The sequence below is a fragment of the Mandrillus leucophaeus genome, unplaced genomic scaffold (genome assembly GCF_000951045.1).
Source record: "Mandrillus leucophaeus isolate KB7577 unplaced genomic scaffold, Mleu.le_1.0 Scaffold219, whole genome shotgun sequence".
Taxonomy (NCBI): domain Eukaryota; kingdom Metazoa; phylum Chordata; class Mammalia; order Primates; family Cercopithecidae; genus Mandrillus; species Mandrillus leucophaeus.
This window is the reverse complement of record NW_012102243.1, coordinates 1306945-1323891: the sequence shown is the minus strand read 5'-3', so window position 1 is coordinate 1323891 and position 16947 is coordinate 1306945. Positions and strand designations below refer to the sequence as shown.

General features: G+C 61.9%; 1 protein-coding gene across 1 annotated transcript in view; it reads right to left on the bottom strand.

Annotated features, from left to right (window-relative positions):
* STK32C (serine/threonine kinase 32C) overlaps window positions 1-16947 on the bottom strand; it is a 153295-nt gene that overhangs the window by 35083 nt on the left and 101265 nt on the right. Inside the window, 1 exon segment of the mRNA XM_011980831.1 lies at window positions 2428-2483. Coding sequence (XP_011836221.1) covers window positions 2428-2483 — 56 coding nt within the window.

The window sequence follows — 16947 nt, the reverse complement described above, 5'->3', positions numbered from 1 at the left end:
GGGCTGGAGGAATGTCCATGGCAGGAAGAAAGAGATTTTCTCCAAGTCTAGATTCCTCCCGCTAAGTGGTTAGTCCTGGAATTAACTAAGACCACCACTTTCAGCTGGACAGAACTGGGGGGCACCATGTACTTCAGACCCCAGAGCTGCCTTCAAAACAGTGAAAATGGTAAATTTTGTTATGTGTAATTCACTGTAATTTTTTAAAAATTGAAAACAAAAACAAAAGCCAAGGGCTAGGTCTAGATAATCTGTTTTCAGGAGCGGCGGCCCCAATAGTGGAGCTGTGGCCCCAGCAGGTAGAGCAGCTGCACCACGGCCATTTGGCAGGACCGGACTCTACCCGGTCGGACTCCAAACGCTGTGCCATCCTGAACGGGTAGGCTCCGGTGCCCTGCCAGGGTATCCCACCCCTCGACCTGGAGCCATTTTCACAGGTGGCTCCAACACTGGCAGGGCCTGGGTGCAGCTGAGCCTGGGCCCACCACCTCCTGCAGGGAAACGGGGGTGGCTGGGGCCTCTGCTGCTGCAGCCCCTCTGAACTGAGGCCACGTGTGAGCAGATGCAGCTACAGCCCAACCACACTCAGAGCCGCCCTTCTCAGCCCTCATCCTTTCGGCTATGGGGTCATTGCCTCAGCCAGTGAAAGAGCTGGAAGGACCCCTCCAGGTCAGTGAAAGGCGTCACCTCACCCTCCCCTCGGTGTCAGGCATCCATCCGAAAGTGCTGCACAGGGCCCCTGCAGGCCTGATGAGGAGGCCTAACTGGGAGCCAGAAGGAACCCTCCAGGTGCACATTACCCTGCATCTGAGCACAGCACCCAGTGACTCCCTCCTGTTCCCCACACTCCACAGTTGCCCATTTCTGGGTCAGCTGGCTTTCCCGAGCCTCTTAAGAACTGGTCCGAGGAGCAGAACCCTGGGGGGGTCTGCAGACGGTGGCAGGGCTAAGGCTGCCCACCTATGCTCATGAGAAGGAGGGGACCATTCCCAGGCAGGGGTATAGGGCCAGCAGAGGCGAGGGCAATGGGGGCAATGGGGAAACAGCACCTGCACCCACCAGCCTCGCTCCCCAGGGCAGGTCTTTGCTCCTCAGATGCCCTTGGCCTGGCCCTCTCCAGATGTGCTGGCCGGGCCCAGGCTTCCCAGCCTCCCTCCTTGAACCTGATCTCTGGATGCCTGGTGACTCCCAGGGTCCCCCTAAGCCACCTCTCCTGAACCCCGTCGCAGCTGCCGTCCTCCGCTGCCAGAGGGGAGCAGTCCCCCCCAAACTCCATCCTGCCTGCCCCTCGTGCACCGGCTGTAGGCCTGGGGAATAGAACTGAGGCTCAGCTGGGAGGACAGGAGGGTCTGACGCAGTCCCAACAGCCCTGAGTGTCTCTGACGGACTCCGCCAGCTTCAGCACCTCACCTCGACGCTCAACCGGCCTCACCAGCAACAAAACGGTGCAGGTCCACGGGCGCCTCCCCACACGCAGGGACTCAAAAGCACTCTCTCCTCGGTGCACGGGAGCTTTCTCAACGCACTGCGCAAAGGGCCTCATTCGCTCTGACTTTTCATCACCCCAGGCCGCAAGTAACCTAGCAGAGCCATGGCTTGCGATACAATGAAATGGAGGTAATTAATCACATTCAAATACCCTACGCATTATACTCCGGTAGCCCGGCAATCGCTTTAAAAAGGGCTTATGGGGCTTAAATAGACAGTGTCCAGGCAGCTGTACAGCCAGGCGCGGGAGGGAGGCAGAGCCCATCTGCTAAGCCTCCCGGGACAGCTGAAAAGAACTGTCCATTCAGAAGTGATTCATCCACAACAGAGCCGCGCGCAGAAGCCGGAGGGCTAATTTCAACCTTTCCCGAGTGCTCGTTAAGCCTCTTTGAGTTATAATTGCCCCTGATCTCTAGATATTACAAGGCGGCAATCAGGAAGTTAGATCTGGCCAAGAGAAAACAAAGGGAGCGTAAAGGAACGGGCTCCGTCCAGGCCAGCCAGCAGGCCCACGTGGAGGACAGTAGCCGGGCGTTCTGGACGCGGCTGGAGACAGGGATGGGGAAGAGGACAGGGCCCAGCTGAGGATGCACGCTCAGCACCCACCCTCCATCCTGTCCCCTGCAGGCCCTGAGGAGCAGCCGTAGGCACAGCCCGGCCTCTGGGCTCCGGTTCAGCCAAAGCTGCGATTTTGTCCCCGTGGCTCATGGACGCTGCGGTGTTGGTGACACTATGGGGCCCAGTCTGACAGCGGCACAGCCCGCTGCCTCCATGGGAGGTGCGCCCACGCCCTCCCTAAAGGACCTGGAGCCTCTGCTCGGGTGAGGCTGCTTCTCCCGAGGAGGATGGGGGTAGGTGGACTCGGGGGAGAGCACGTCCGACTCCACGGTTCTGCCCCCTCAGCCCTCAGCCCAATCCCCACGCCAGGCCCTGCCTTACCTTGCCAAAGCTGCCCTTCCCGATGGCCCGAAGGATCTGGAAGTGGTCAAAGTTCACTGCAGAATAAAACAGACGGACATCTGGTGAGGTGGCAGGAAGGCCCCATGGGGCACAAACCCCCACCCCAGAGCAGCTCCTCCACCTCAACACCCCCCACCCCGATGCTGCCAGGGCCCCTCACCCTAGAAGAGGGTCGCCGTGGGGCGGGCTGAACTCTCGCTCCTGTGCGAGGCAGGAGGGGCTGAGCCCGTCAGTGAAGACATGGGCCTGGGGTCACGCACGTCCTATTCCCAGGACTGTTACAGGATTAGGCAGGCGCCCACCACAGCAGGGACACGGCAAGAACGAGCCACACATGCCTGAGTCCGACTCCACTGGGCTGCCGTCCCGGCCACCGGCCACCCCCACTGAAAGCTGCTCCGTCCTGTGAACACCCCCAAACAGGCAGGCCCGGGGTTTTGGGGGAAGCCATGCACGCGTGGGCAGCTGTTCCTGGTTCCCCTCCACCCTGCTCCACGTCTCCAGAGGACAGGGGCGTCGGCCCTGCTGACACTCACTGGGCAAGCCTGGGGGAGTTTGCAAACGGCCCCAAGATGAACGAGAGGAGGCTGAGGGCTGCAGCTGTGTCCACCGTGACCTGAGTGGCCTGGGAGTGCGTGCGCCCAGCATGAGGGCCATTCCGCAGGCCTATGCAAAGCTGCAGAAGGCACCGTTTCCCACACCTGCAAGCCCTTCCGGGAGAAGGACGGCCCCCCAACTGTCACTCATGAGACCTGCCCATGTACCCTGCCCAGGGAGCCTCTATCCACACCAAGGAAAGGGATTCTGATGGGCTTTCCAGACCGCCTCCACTTGCCTTTCAAACCCAGGACATTCTCCATACACATAAGACGGAGGGTCCCACAATGTCACCCACTGGCCTCCAGGATGAGCCCCTCCAGATGACTCCCAGGCCAGCAGCTGCCTCCACCTGTGTCCCCAGGCCTACGTCCCCAATTCTGTACCCCCAAGCCTGTGTCCCCGGGTCTGTACCCCCAGTGTGCTGCACCCATGAAGGGCCTGCACATGGCTCTCACTGCAAGGCCCTGTGTCCTGGAGCCAGGTTTAGGACACCCACTGGTTCACAACATTTCACTTTTTTACCCACTTTTACCCCAGCCTCATGTTCACTTATTCTGTGGGGAATTTGACATCTGGAACCCACCCCCACAACACACCAACATGGTTATTTTAAAGGCAGGGAAGACACAGCCAAGGCCAGAGGCAGACCCAGGGAGACACTGGGGTGGGTACTGACCACTCCTAGGAGGCACGGCCTGGAGTCTCATCTCATCTCCACTGCTCCCTGGGGGTACCCTGTGCCGTTGGTGGGGCAAGTGCTTTAGGCACTTGGTGTGTGGAGGAGGAGACAGAACGGTTTCTAGAAGAAAGGTTTCTTAACATTTTCCTCTGAACTGGAAAATGCCCACTCCCTTCCCAGGGTGCTCCAGGATAGCACAGGGTTCAGCACAGACACAGCAGACAAAGTGTCCATCCTCACGGACCCTGGGGACAGAGTCACACACACCCAGAGGTCTTTCAGCCTGAGCTATGGGCACCATGACAAGGACCCATGGAGGCTTCAGGGCTTGGAGCACAGGGCAGAGCCGGCATGAAGGTGCAGGGTCGTATCCTGGGGAGAGGACGCCTGTGCTGGGCCCTCCAGACAAGTGGGCATCAGCGGGGGGCAGGGAGAGGGTGCCCAGGTGAGGGGCCAGCCTGGGCACAGGCAGGAAAAGGACCACAGTGTATGGACAGATCCACAAGCTGGTCAGTGGGTGAAGTGGGAGGACGGTCAGCAGAGCACCTAGGGGTGAGAAAGGGGCTGTGACCTGTGGCCTTGGTCTCCTCTGCACAAGACGGCAGTGGGGCTTGACTCTGCAGAGGTGGGGAGAGCAGTCTGATTTAAGCGCCTTAGAAAGGCGCTCCTCACCTCCCCTCTGCAAGTGCCTAGAGGGGCACTGACTGGCACAGGGGGTCAGAACCAGGTTGACGGAGGGGGTGGGGCTTCAAGGGGTGAGAGAAGAGGCTGCCAGGCATCAGAGCTGGGCACTGGGCAGAGAGGCGGCAGAGGACAGACCGTGCTGCACAGACGAGACCTGTGGCCGACACCCACAAGCTGGCACAGCCCCCAAGATCCCCAGCTCCAGGCGGCAGCCACCCCACCCTGCATCCCAGCCTCCTCCCTCAGGAAAACCTACGCACGCCCAAACAGAGATTATGTCATCAAGGCAGAGGCTGCTCTGGCACCAGCAAAGCCACTCCGAGGCAGCCCGGGCCACAGCCCCACAGGCAGGGAGCAGCTGCCGCCATGTGGCGTCACCCGATGTCACCAGATGTTAAAGGAAAGTGGGCTGCGAACTGGCACGTGTGATGGACGGGGCTGAACTGGAGGAGGGAAGGGAACAAGAGGGCAGCTGGGCCGTGGCAGGGGAGACAGAGACACCGATGCCATCCAGCAGCCAACCCCAACGGGATGGACCTCAGAGTCTGCGGGGCCTGCCCTCTGCAGTGGGGAGGGGACGGGGTGTCAGGGCAAGGCCCAGGGCTGAGCTGGCTGCCTACAGCTTGGGGAGATGAACTCTGCTGGGCAGCTCTGGGTCCAAGGACCCTCTGTCCACCTAGGCTCCACCCAGGCCCAGGCTGCCGCTGCCTAGAGACCCCTGTGCTCCTTCTTGGAGCACCCGGTAGAGGCAGAAGAGCCCCAGCGGGCACAGAAGCCCATGGTTGGCACAGCGTTGGCCATTCCCAACAGAGCTGAGGATGAGGTTGGTGGTCCACGCCCACGCGCATGCCTAGGACGGCCAAATGGCACCTGCTGTGCCAGGCCCCTGACCCTGGCACTTGGCACATGGGTACCTGGAATCCAGTCCTATACTGCCTTGGGAAACGAAGCCAGCATCTTCCTGTGCATGGGCGCGTGCTCTGGTGGCCTCCCCCAGGACCCCAGGCAGCCCGCACAGCGTGGAGCCCTAAGCCTCCGGCCCCCCAAGCTGTGAACCAGCAAGAGAGCCCAGCCACCATCACGTCCACCTTAGAGAATAAGCACAAGTTCCTGAGGTTGGTCCCTCCTGGAGAGGAAAGGGATGGGAAGCAAAATGTATTAAACAACAAGCCAGAAGCATAAGGGAGTCACGGCAACTGTGTCACCTGTGCCTGCACACCTGCGAAGCCAGTACCTCCCGAGGGTGTGAGGAGGCAGCTCCGGCAGGGGCTCCCGGCCAGGAGGCAGCAGCAGGTCAGTGTGTGCCGGGGCGGGGCTGTGGGGTCAGGGTGTGCAGGGGGTGGGGCTGTAAAGTCAGGGGTGTGCTGGGGGCAGGGCTGTGGGGGGTCAGGGCGTGCAGTGGGTGGGGCTGTAAAGTCAGGGGTGTGCTGGGGCGGGGCTGTGGGGGGTCAGGGCGTGTCAGGGGCGGGGCTGTGAGGTGGGGAGACTTGCCAGGGCAGGGCCATGGGGTTGGGGGAGTGTCAGGGGTGGGGCTGAGGGTGGGGCCATGGGGTTAGGGACATGCGGCCCCCACTTTGCAGTGCCTGTGATTTGAACACATCTGTCCCCGCTTCCTAAGACTGACCAGGAGGGCGGCCACAGGGACACCAAGTCCCAGACAGTGGCACCCGAGACAGCCATGCAGATGCTGCTCAGGGAAGGTGCAGGTGGGACAGAAATCCCGGATGTGGCTCCAGGACACCATGTGAGCAGCAGAGTGGAACCCTGTGGGCAGGGCTCACCGCACCAGCACCCATGAGAAGCCCCCAGCCAAGTGGTCTCTGCCAGCCATGTCCACAGGGATCCCTACTCAGGGACCCACCATCCCAGATCCTGCCAGGTGAGTCACAGGCACCGGCAGGAGGCTGACCGGCATCGTAGCTATCCTCCGGATGACCGTGGCTCCACCCTGATGCCCAGCTCCTGTTGCCCCCGGGTGCTCACCAGGCTGGGGTCAGACACACCTGGCCTTGCCACTGTGCACAGCGGCCCTCATGCCCTCCCGACCCCAGCCCCGAAGGCTCCAAACCAGTGGAACTGGAGACCCAGTGGCTGTTTCAGGTCCCTGCCCGCCGCACCTGCCATTAGCAACCCATGAGGGTCTCTGCACTGCCCCAGGCTGGGCCAGGACCTCCTATGACCACCAGCTCTGCCCCACGCAAGCCTAGGCTCAGCCCCATTCCCGGCTCCCAAAGAAGAGGTCAGCTCTCATTCCAGCACTCAGCAGAGGAGGTAAGGAGAAGGAAGTCCACTGGCAGGAATCTGTCAAAACAGCTCCCTGTGTGCTCTGAGGAGAACAGTATGTAATCAGCCTGGTGTCCCAAGAATGGCCCTGCAACCACCACGGTCACCAGGAACCAGCGTCTGCAGAGCCTATCAAAGTCCTCTCATGAGAGTTCCCGGAGCTCCCTGCACACTGGCTCTGTATCGGGGAGGGAAGGGACTGAGGCCGCAGAGCCCGGGGTGGCACCGGCAGAAGCGGCAGTACCCCGAGGACAGGTGTGTGTGAGGCGCCTGGGACAGGTCACTGCAGTGAGGAGCCCCGGGCAAGCGTTCCTGAACCTTCCAGGTGTCCACCCGGCCTTCCATCAGCAGCACAGAAGTCGGAGACAGTTCTAGGCAAACGTCAATGTCTGGTTCCAAGCTAGGCAAGTGGCCAGTGCTGCACTCGGAGCCCCCAAAACCAATCCCTGCCTCATGGTGGGCTCCATGCAGGCCACCCCCAAGCCCACCTCCTTGGGTCCTCGGTTTCCTCATCTGCCAGTGGGAGGGTACAGTGAGGGTCTGCATAGCAGAGGCCTGGGTGGGGCCTATGGAGCAGTAGGTGAGCCAGGGACATCCCAGCAGGACCCCACCATCTCTGGGGTCACCCCCAAGGAGCCCTGAGCCCCAGGTCCCACACACCTGCCTCCTACCTGCCACAGGACCAAGTCTGGGGGGGTCCGGGAGCCACCACGTGGTCACCCAACAGCAGGGCTGACCCCCGCTCCTGAGCCCCCAGGCCATGCATCTGCCCCCAGACCCCACCCAGTTTCCCCTAGTCCCTAGTCCCCTCTCACGGGGGCCCATGGAGGGGGCGGAGGCCAGGCCCCTGCGATAGGAGGAGAGGGAGCAGAGGAACAGGGCTGTGTGGGGGTGCCGTGGGCAGCCCTGGTCACCAAGAGAGCCAGGCAGGCCCCCAAAAGGAGTGAGTGTGCAGAGGGTTGGGGTGGTCACTTGATCTGGGCCTCAGAGGGAAGTGGGCATGGCCCCTTCCTTATACACAAAGCCTGTTGTGAACCACCGAGGAGCCCTGTGGCCCTGGGAAAGGGGGGCAAAGGAGCCCCAGCACCATCTCTTTACCCCACCTCGCCCCACACTCAGTCCCTGAGGACTTGGGTGAGCACCCCAAGAGGGTGGTAGGTGCCTACCTCAGATCGACCTTGGCTTCTGGGGGTTGAGCCCTGAATGCAAACCCTTCCCTACCCACCACATGCAGGTCAACGCCCTGCACATTCTGGGGCCTCCGACCCACGCCCCCCGCTCACATCCCCATCTCATCCTGCTGGGCCACTCAGGGCTGGACCTTGGCACTGTCTGACCAGAAGGCTCTGGTCTAGGACCCGCTGGGGACATGGGGGCCTGCTAACCAGCCAAGGTCAGAGGTCACCGCGTGAACCACTGGCCAAGCCCATTCCAGACCTGGGAATGAGGGAGATGCCCTCCCAGAGTGAACTCTTCAGAGTGGGGGAAACAGACAGTCAACGAGCCAACAGGGTGGCGCCAGGTGCCAGGGAGGGGGCTAAAGCAGGAAAGGGGGAGGGGACCACCGTCCTACAAGGCCATCGGGAGACACTTCTGAAGGGGACATTTGGGCAAATCAGCCTGGTGTCCCAAGAGTGGCCCTACAACCACCACGGTCACCAGGAACCAGTGTCTACAGAGTCCATCAAAGTTCTCTCATGGGAGTTCCTGGAGCTCCCTGCACTTCCGGGCAAAGAAGTATGGGCACGGGTCATGATTATGGGGGCCAAGACTGGTCTGTCACGTTCCTCAGCATGATTTACGCCGTGTGATACTGTCAGCACATCTTCTACCCGTGCTGCCCACCTCTCAAATTAGGACGCAGGTAGAAGGAGGAAGCAACGCGGCTCCCCACAGTCCCATCTCACAGCCAGCGGGCTCCTTCCCAGGAACCAGGACTGCCTGAAGGAAGCACCTCTGTACTTGCCTGCGCACGACGGCGTGGGGCAGAGCAGCTCGGAGCTCCAGGCCCACCAGCACCCACCCTCATTGTGCAACTTGACCAAAGGGCCACAGACACAATCTTCCCAGAACAGCAAATGCATTAGAATCGAGGGTTTTAAAAATATTCATTCTTCACGGAAGGCTTTTATTTTTTGGCGTTGGCAACTGAGAGCAGTCCTGTAAGAACTGAGCACGGGGACGCCTCCTCCCAGTTCACTGTGGATTCTGCGTCCACACGGGTGGGTTGAGAAACCAACACCAGCCTCCCACACCTCTCACGGTGTCCGGCAGCGTCTCCAGGTCCTCCCCAAGAGCTGCTGGCTGGGGTCTCAGTCCCTGAACCAGGTCCCACAATCAGGGATAGGTTGTCTCGAGACTCATCAGCACTAAGCCCGGCACCCAGACAGCATGGATGTTCGTCCTCCCTAATGCAGCATTTGACTGTTCTCAGAGTTTCGCCGCCATCCCCAGGCTTACTAGGAGCAACAAAATAACCAGAGAAAAGGTAAGGAGCTTTTCCAGAAAGCAGCTCTCCAACGGCAATTGTTTCTGGTTTCCGGGTTGCCGGCACAGGTGGCCCATCCACATGTCTGCCGGGAAGGTCCTGCCAGGCCTGGGAACTGGGCGAGAGGGAGCTGGAGGGAGCAGAGGGAGCTGGGGAGAGCCGAGGGAGCCGCCCCTCTACAGCACATCTAAGGCCAAACACCGGCTCAAGGTAGGAGACAGCCAAGACGTCGCCTCTGGCACAGCCACCACCGAGTCCAAGGTAAAAGCGTTAGGTGACATTTCAACATTTTCCCCAAGAATAAAACAATGATCTGCCCTCCTGTGGGCCTGGCTAGAACCTTCCTCCTGCCCTGCAGGGACCCGCCTCTGCGTCTAGCACTCGGCCGAGCAGCTGGCCCACGTGGGTGTGGAAGGAGCACTTCAAATAACAAACCATCTGGGGAAAGCCCGAAGCCCCAGCAGGGTTTCAGGTTAAAACCCAGTCTTTTCATAAGCCAGGGCTTGTATCAAAACTGGTAAGAAAATGCTCCCAGTGAGGGCCCAGGAGAGTAAACAGAGGCTGCTGCAGGGCACTGGGAGCCAGTGCTATGTCACCCCAGCACAATGTGTGCACCCCTGACGAAAGCTGCCCCAAGAGCTGGAGAATCAGCTCTGCTCCCGACACCCCAGGTCCCCTCCTGATGTCTTTGGAGGCCCAGGAAGTGGGTGCTGGACAGTTTCAGAGCTGCCAGGTGGTAGGTGAGCTGCCCACAGCTGCAGGCATGTCCCAGGCCTGGGACACTTCCCTTCACAGCTCACCCCACCCGCTCGTCCAGGAGAGGCCCCCACCTCAGAGTGCCCTCAGGCAGAACCAGTCCCTTCACCCGTGGGAGGACTGCACACCAGAAGTGGACATTACTAGGAGAGCTGTCACAAAGATCAAATGTCACACGTGGTTGAAATGCACGCAGAAGTTGATTAAATGCCATCTCGTCTCCTATGACCCGGGAAGGGCTTGTGATGAGGAGAATTGTCCCACAGGACTCGAGACGCTGGCCCTGCAGAGCTTGTGCGGCCTCTGGGGATGTCTGGCCCACACGGGGCTCCTGCCTTAGGAAACACCGGGCTGGGTGGAAGAGTCGGAAGCGGCCCGACAGCTCCTCCTGGCAATGGGTGCCCCCCCACCCTCCGCCCCTGGGGCACCCTGGCCCACCAGGTGAACAGGAGCCACAGGAGTCACCAGACATCACCTCACAGACCCCTCACCCTCTCGCCACGGCCTGTGGGGACAAAGACTCACCAGGCTGACAGGCAGGATCGACACAGATGGGGACAAGACAGGTGGGGCTAGAGCCAGGCATCGGAGCTGCTGGGCAGGGGTGGGGAGGCTCCTGAGTTACAGCAGGGAACATGGAGCAGAAGTGTCCAGCCGCAGCGCCCAGGAAAGGAGCACAGGGCCCTGGAGGAAGCCAGTCCCTCAATCTTTGCTGGGCCCCACGCAGTTTCCTGCACCACTGAGGATGTCTTGAAACGCCAGGGCAGGAAGGTCAGAGGTCAGGAGAGGGGATGTGGGCGTGGGTGCTGGCCTCTGACCCTGGACTCCTCAGTTGAGAGGGGGCCTGGAGCCTCGAGGTCATGCCTGGGTGCCAGTGCCACGGCCCAGCATTATGTGCACTGCCCACGCGTCTCAGAGGGCCCACCTGGCCACCTTCCCCTTCTCCACTGTCCCCTCACCCAGGAGCAGACGGGCAGACCCCCGTGACCAGCAGCCGGCAGCCTCTGCATACCCTGGAGCCCTGGTGTCCAGCTCGGATTCGCCCAGGTGGCCTGGCAGCTTCCCAGCATCCCCGGGCAGTTCCAGGACAGGGCTCTGTCCCCAGCCGGCACCACTGCCCTTCCAGCCTCGGGGAGCCAACTGGGGTCTTACTCTGGGAACATACCCTGTGCCCCAGGCTCTGTCTTGGCAGCAATGCCCTCACCCTTTTCTGTGAAAGACACATCCAGGATGTGGCAGCAGCCCAGAGCTGAGGCCTGTGGGGCCCCGGGCTCTGAAACAATCGTGGCTTCTCCTGCCCAGGTACATACCCAGAGCCGGGGGTCCTGGTGCCCGCACCCCCGGCAGGACCCTGTTGAGGGCAGCATTCTTGCCATCTCCCTCCCCCACCTTAATTACAGTGAAAGCTTCCACCCATGAAACACGCTCAGGGGCAACTTCTCGGTCAGTTCTGTGGATCCTGGTCCTGTCTGGTCTGAAATTGTCTGGAACCATGTTCTGGGGTTTAATATCGACATCCTCAGACAACACGGGGAACTGCCATCAATTAGTGATTAAGGCAACCGCCTGAGCAACAAAGCATCTCCGGGCAGCGGAGGCTCAGGCCCTCCAGGGCCTGAGGGGCGATGCCTGAGACCGCAGGGAGTCGCCCACAGCAGCAGGGACCTAGGCTCCTCCAGCTCCCACCACCGCTGGAGTGGTGGGCAGTGGCGCCTCCCCCGGGCTGCCCAGAGGGGTCCTGCTGTCCGAGGCCTGGCCCCACCCACTCCTGCCTCTCACTGCACAGGACCCAGCATTCCAGGACCACCCACAGGGGCACACCTGGAGGACTCCGAGGCCACCTGGCCCTGCAGCAGCTGAGAAGCCTGCTCCTGGGGCTGCCCGTCCAGAGGTACAGACACTCAGGCCGCGCCCCGGACCCCGCCCAGAGGTACAGACACTCAGGCCGCGCCCGGACCCCAGAGCAGAAACGGAGCTGGCCCTGACTCGGGGTGGGGCTTGGGGCACACCTCCTGGGTCCTGAACCCTGAGGCAGGTGTGCCCAGCCAGGCAGGGAGGATGCTGGCCGCAGCAGCAGCAGCACTGGATAAGGGGGAGCAAGCCCAGGCACCTGCCCCTGCCTGTCCTCTCCCCAAACACAGATCCACAAGTTCTCAGGCCCCGGTGGGGTCAGCGGTACACACTGGACCTGCTCTGGCAAGGCCTTGGCACCTGCACCCCAGTGAAAAGGGTGCCCTGGCCTGTGTCGCCAATGCTGCCTGGGCCGGCTCCATCTCCCCCAAGCTTGGGCCTCAGCCGGCTCCTGGAACAGGGTGCTCAGGACAGAGCAGGTACCCGGCCAGCAGGGAGGTACCCACGCCCCCGGCCTCAGTGAATCGTCTTCCAGGAGCTGTCCCATAACGAACAATCATGTGATTTCTGAGTTGGGAGGGGCAGCACCTGAGGAGCGTTTCCAGCTCAGGTCCCCCACCCTTCCTCAAGAGGCCTAGAGGCCCATCCAGAGTCCAGAGGTGGAGGGGGTCCTGCTGTCCCGGGCTCAGCCTGTGGGGGCCAGGGCTGCAAACAGCAGAGGGATGAAGGCAGGAGCAGCCCAGTAGGGCTGGCTCTGGTCTCTGCAGCCTGGGGCAGGGCCAGGCCACTGGGGCCCGAGGCTTGCAGGGGCCTGACAGGGGCCTAAAGGTGCAGACGGGAAGCTGGAGCCCAGCCCGAAAAGGGAAGGGTGCTCCCTGCCCCCATGCCACCACCCCAAAACCACTGCCACTGGAGACATCCACTGTAGGGACCAAGGCCACCTCCACCCTGCTCAGGCCTCCCCAATCTCCAGGCCTCTGGGAGATCTCTCCACTTGGAACCATCCCAACCCCATCCTTCGAACTCCCCTCCCTCCACAGCACTGCAGGGAGCCCCAGCAGATGGGAGCCCCACAGGCTCGCAGTTGATGCAGGGCACAGCCAGGGACCCACACGGGCAAACATCATGCAAGGGTGTGGAGCGCAGGAAGGGGAAGGGCAGCGCACACAGGACCCCCGCTCCGTCTGCGTCAGTGACACCCACCCTCCCGGGGCGCTCCTGCTCCCGCGGCTGGGGATCGAAGCCAACCAGCCCAGCAAGGAGCCCTGGCCTGGGAGCAGATGGATGGGCAGGGCCCTGTGTCCTGGGGTGCAGCTGCATCAAGGGCCACGCTCAGGACTTGCTGTGGGGCCAGCTGGGGGCTGCCCATGAGGCTGGGTCCTCAGTGGGAGGAGGCCTGTGGATACGGGAAATCCCCTGAAAGACCCCAGAGGTCAGTGTGTTCAGAGGCCAGCATGAGATGGGGAGGTGTGTGGCTAGGCCAAGGCTGGAAAAAGCCCTGTCCACCCATCCACCCTTCCATCCTCCCATCTGCAGCCCCTGGGGTCCTGCGCAGCCCTCCCGCACCCATGCCACTGTCTGCCACACAGGGAGACGGCACAGCCCTCCCGCACCCATGCCACTGTCTGCCACAGAGGGAGACGGCACAGTCCTCCCACACCCATGCCACTGTCTGCCACAGAGGGAGACGGCACAGCCCTCCCGCACCCATGCCACTGTCTGCCACACAGGGAGACGGCACAGCCCTCCCGCACCCATGCCACTGTCTGCCACACAGAGAGACGGCACAGCCCTCCCGCACCCATGCCACTGTCTGCCACACAGAGAGACGGCACAGCCCTCCCGCACCCATGCCACTGTCTGCCACAGAGGGAGACGGCACAGCCCTCCCGCACCCATGCCACTGTCTGCCACAGAGGGAGACGGCACAGCCCTCCCGCACCCATGCCACTGTCTGCCACACAGGGAGACGGCACAGCCCTCCCGCACCCATGCCACTGTCTGCCACACAGAGAGACGGCACAGCCCCCCACACCCATGCCACTGTCTCCCACACAGAGGGAGACGGCACAGCCCCCCCGCACCCATGCCACTGTCTGCCACACAGGGAGACGGCACAGCCCTCCCGCACCCATGCCACTGTCTGCCACACAGGGAGACGGAGGGGCTCCTAGGAAGAGGTGGCTCCCGGCAGCCACAGGCCCCTAGGCCAGCGGGCTGTGTCGTTGGAGGTGCCCGAGAGCTTCCAGGGGGTGGGGCGGAGTTGGAGGAGGAGTGACTCAGAGCAGGGAGGGGGCGTCACGCCCCCTGCAGCCAAAGTGACGGACGGGTGGAGCTGCGAAGGAGGGGGTGGCAGGATGCTGCCTGTTCTGGCAGGGAAAGCCACATCACCCCTGCCCACCCCATCTGGTGCCCGCCTGCTGGCCCCCTGCTGCTGGCCCCCTGCCCTGCCCTCTCTCTGCTTCTGTCCCCAGGGACGCCCACTGTGAGCCAATGATGGCAAGCCGAGGCCTGACACCCCCACAATCCTCCCACCTCCCACCATCCACCAGGCCCCTCTGCAGACACTAGGAGGGGGCCCCAGAACCAAACACCCCCCAGGAGACCCATCAGCTGCCCTGGGCTGGGGTCTCCTCTGCACCTGGAGGTGGAGTCCAGGGCTCTCGAGCCTCCACTGTGCAGCCTGCCTGAGGCCCAAAGGAGGCCACGGCCCAGCAGGCCCCTGAAAGCCACAGCCCCTGGCATGGGCTGCAAAGGCCAGCGAGGCTCCCCTCAGTGCACGGACGCCACTGGCCCCGGAAAATCAGTCAGGACGAAGGGCTCCACGTCCCAAGTACCCTCACTGCCCCTCTCCTTGTCACCCCAACACACACATGTGTGATGAATGCCAGCTGAGTGGCCCCCAGGACCACCCCGGGAGCAACACCAAGTGTCCCAGCCCCAGGACATCGGCCTGACCTGACCTAGAGAGGGGGGCGGCCGCCTCCCCTGGATCTGCAGTGGATGGGCAAGAGGGCCCGGTTGCCAAGGCTGGGCTGGTGTCTGCCAGGCACAGCGGGAACTTTGCTCTAAGGTGGCGTGAGCTCCTGTCTGATTTTCACACACATTAGTACTTGGCAGAGTGGAAAGCACCTTTCCTTAAACCGTCAACAGCAGTTCCGCATAGTCTCCTTTTCCTAAAACGCAAAGCACAGCCCTGGCCGCCCCCTCCCCAACCACCACCCCACGGGGCCCTTCCAGGGCTCTTTGTGAAGAACAGGCGGAGCCCGTGTCATCCTCAGGACGGGTCCAACGTGCTCTCCTGGGTGGCTGGGCTAGTGTACAGGCCTTCCTCTGGAATTCCTCCCAGCCCACCCAGTAGGAACAGGGCAGCGGGCTCACGGCTGGTCCTCCGGGCACCTGACACCCTGGGTACCGACCGCTGTCCACGCTGACGCTGTGAGGACTGGCAGGCCCTGGAAAGGAGCTGCTTCTGGACTCACATGTATTCCCAGTGCCTCTCCTGAGCGGGCCCAGGCCAGGCGGTCGCACACCTCAGGGCTGGACGAGGACCCCAAACACCACAGTGCTGAGGAGGGGCTGGAAGGGCCTCGAGGGCATGGCCTCTTCCACAACGTGAAGGTCCCCGCCCACGCGCAGACAGGGGTTAAGGATGACCAATTCATCAGGAAAGAATTTTATCCTAGAAATGCTAATGGCAAATGGTAGGAAAATATCTCCAACTAAAAGAATTCACTCAACAACACATGAACAGGGCTATAGCTTGGGAGGCCGCTGCACTAGGCACTGTGGGCACAGCTGGGGCATGGACAGGGCTATGGCTTGGGAGGCCCTGCACCAGGTACTGGGGCATGAACAGGACCCATAGCCAACTGTTCTCAACCACGTGGGTACCTTCCCCATCCCAGCCTCCAAGCCCTGGGGCGGGTGGGAAAATGGGCCCTGCAGGACCCTCCTTCTATCCAGGGTAAGAGGTAACCCCCTGATATGGTTTGGTTCTGTGTCCCCACCCAAAGCTCATGCTGAATTGTCACGCCCAGTGTTGGAGGAGGGTCCTGGCGGGAGGTGACTAAATCATGGGGGCCGAGTTCCCCCTCGCTGTTCTCGTGATTGTGAGTTCTCACGAGATCTGGGCGTTTAAAAGTGTAGGTCACTTCCCCTTCACTGTCTCCTTCCTGCTCCCGCCATGAGGACGTGCTGGCCTCCCCTTGGCCTTCCGCCGTGACTGTAAGTTTCCTGAGGCCTCCCAGCCAGGCTGCCTGTAGAGCCTGCAGAAGTGAGTCCATTAAACCTCTTTTCTTCATAAATTATTGCCCAGTCTCAGGTAGTTCTAGCAATGTGAGAACGGACTAATAACCACCATCTCAGGAAACCACGCCCAGCATTCCGGAGCAGCCCCTGCAGTTTCCCTGTGACACTCACTACAGACTCTCTGGGATGTGGACCCTCGCAGGGCAGGTAGCCTGAATGAAGGAGCTGTGTGTTTTCAACCGGCCTGAACAGGCCCATCAGGCTTCGCGGGGCAGGGGTTGCCAGCTTCCTGTTATGGGTGAGTCTCCTACATGGGCTCCAGACCAAGGGCCGAGCACGCACATCATGGAGGCCCCATGCACACACGCCACAAATATGCACTGCGTAAAGTTTGGTTCAGGAAAAAAGAATCCAAGCTAAACCCTGGTGATGTTGAGAGCGGGTCACCTGGCTCAGGGACCCCGGAGTCAAAGCCGTCCCCAGAAATAACTGCTCAGGATGAGGAGACGTTGACACATCCTCCCAGCCATGCTGTCGGGGACAGCAATGGCCTCTGTGTCCACCTGATCCCTGGCCCTGTTCAGCCACTGGGGGATGCACCAAAGCCCACCCTCAGCTCTCGCCCAGGGTCCTCGCAGGTGTCCGGCTTGCAGACAAGGACGTGGCACCACTGAGAGCCAACCGCATGGGAGGGGCAGGAGGTCAAGCCGGAGCCAGCACGAAATCCGCCCCCACGGCCCCTCTGCCTCCACCAGCTCCCATGTGCCAGGGAATGGGCTCCGCCCCAGCCCCAATGCCCCCCACACCCTCCCGTGTGCCAGGGAACGGGCTCCACCCAAACCCCAACACCCAACGCCCCCCACACCTCTCCCGTGTGCCAGGGAACGGGCTCCACCCCAAACCCCAA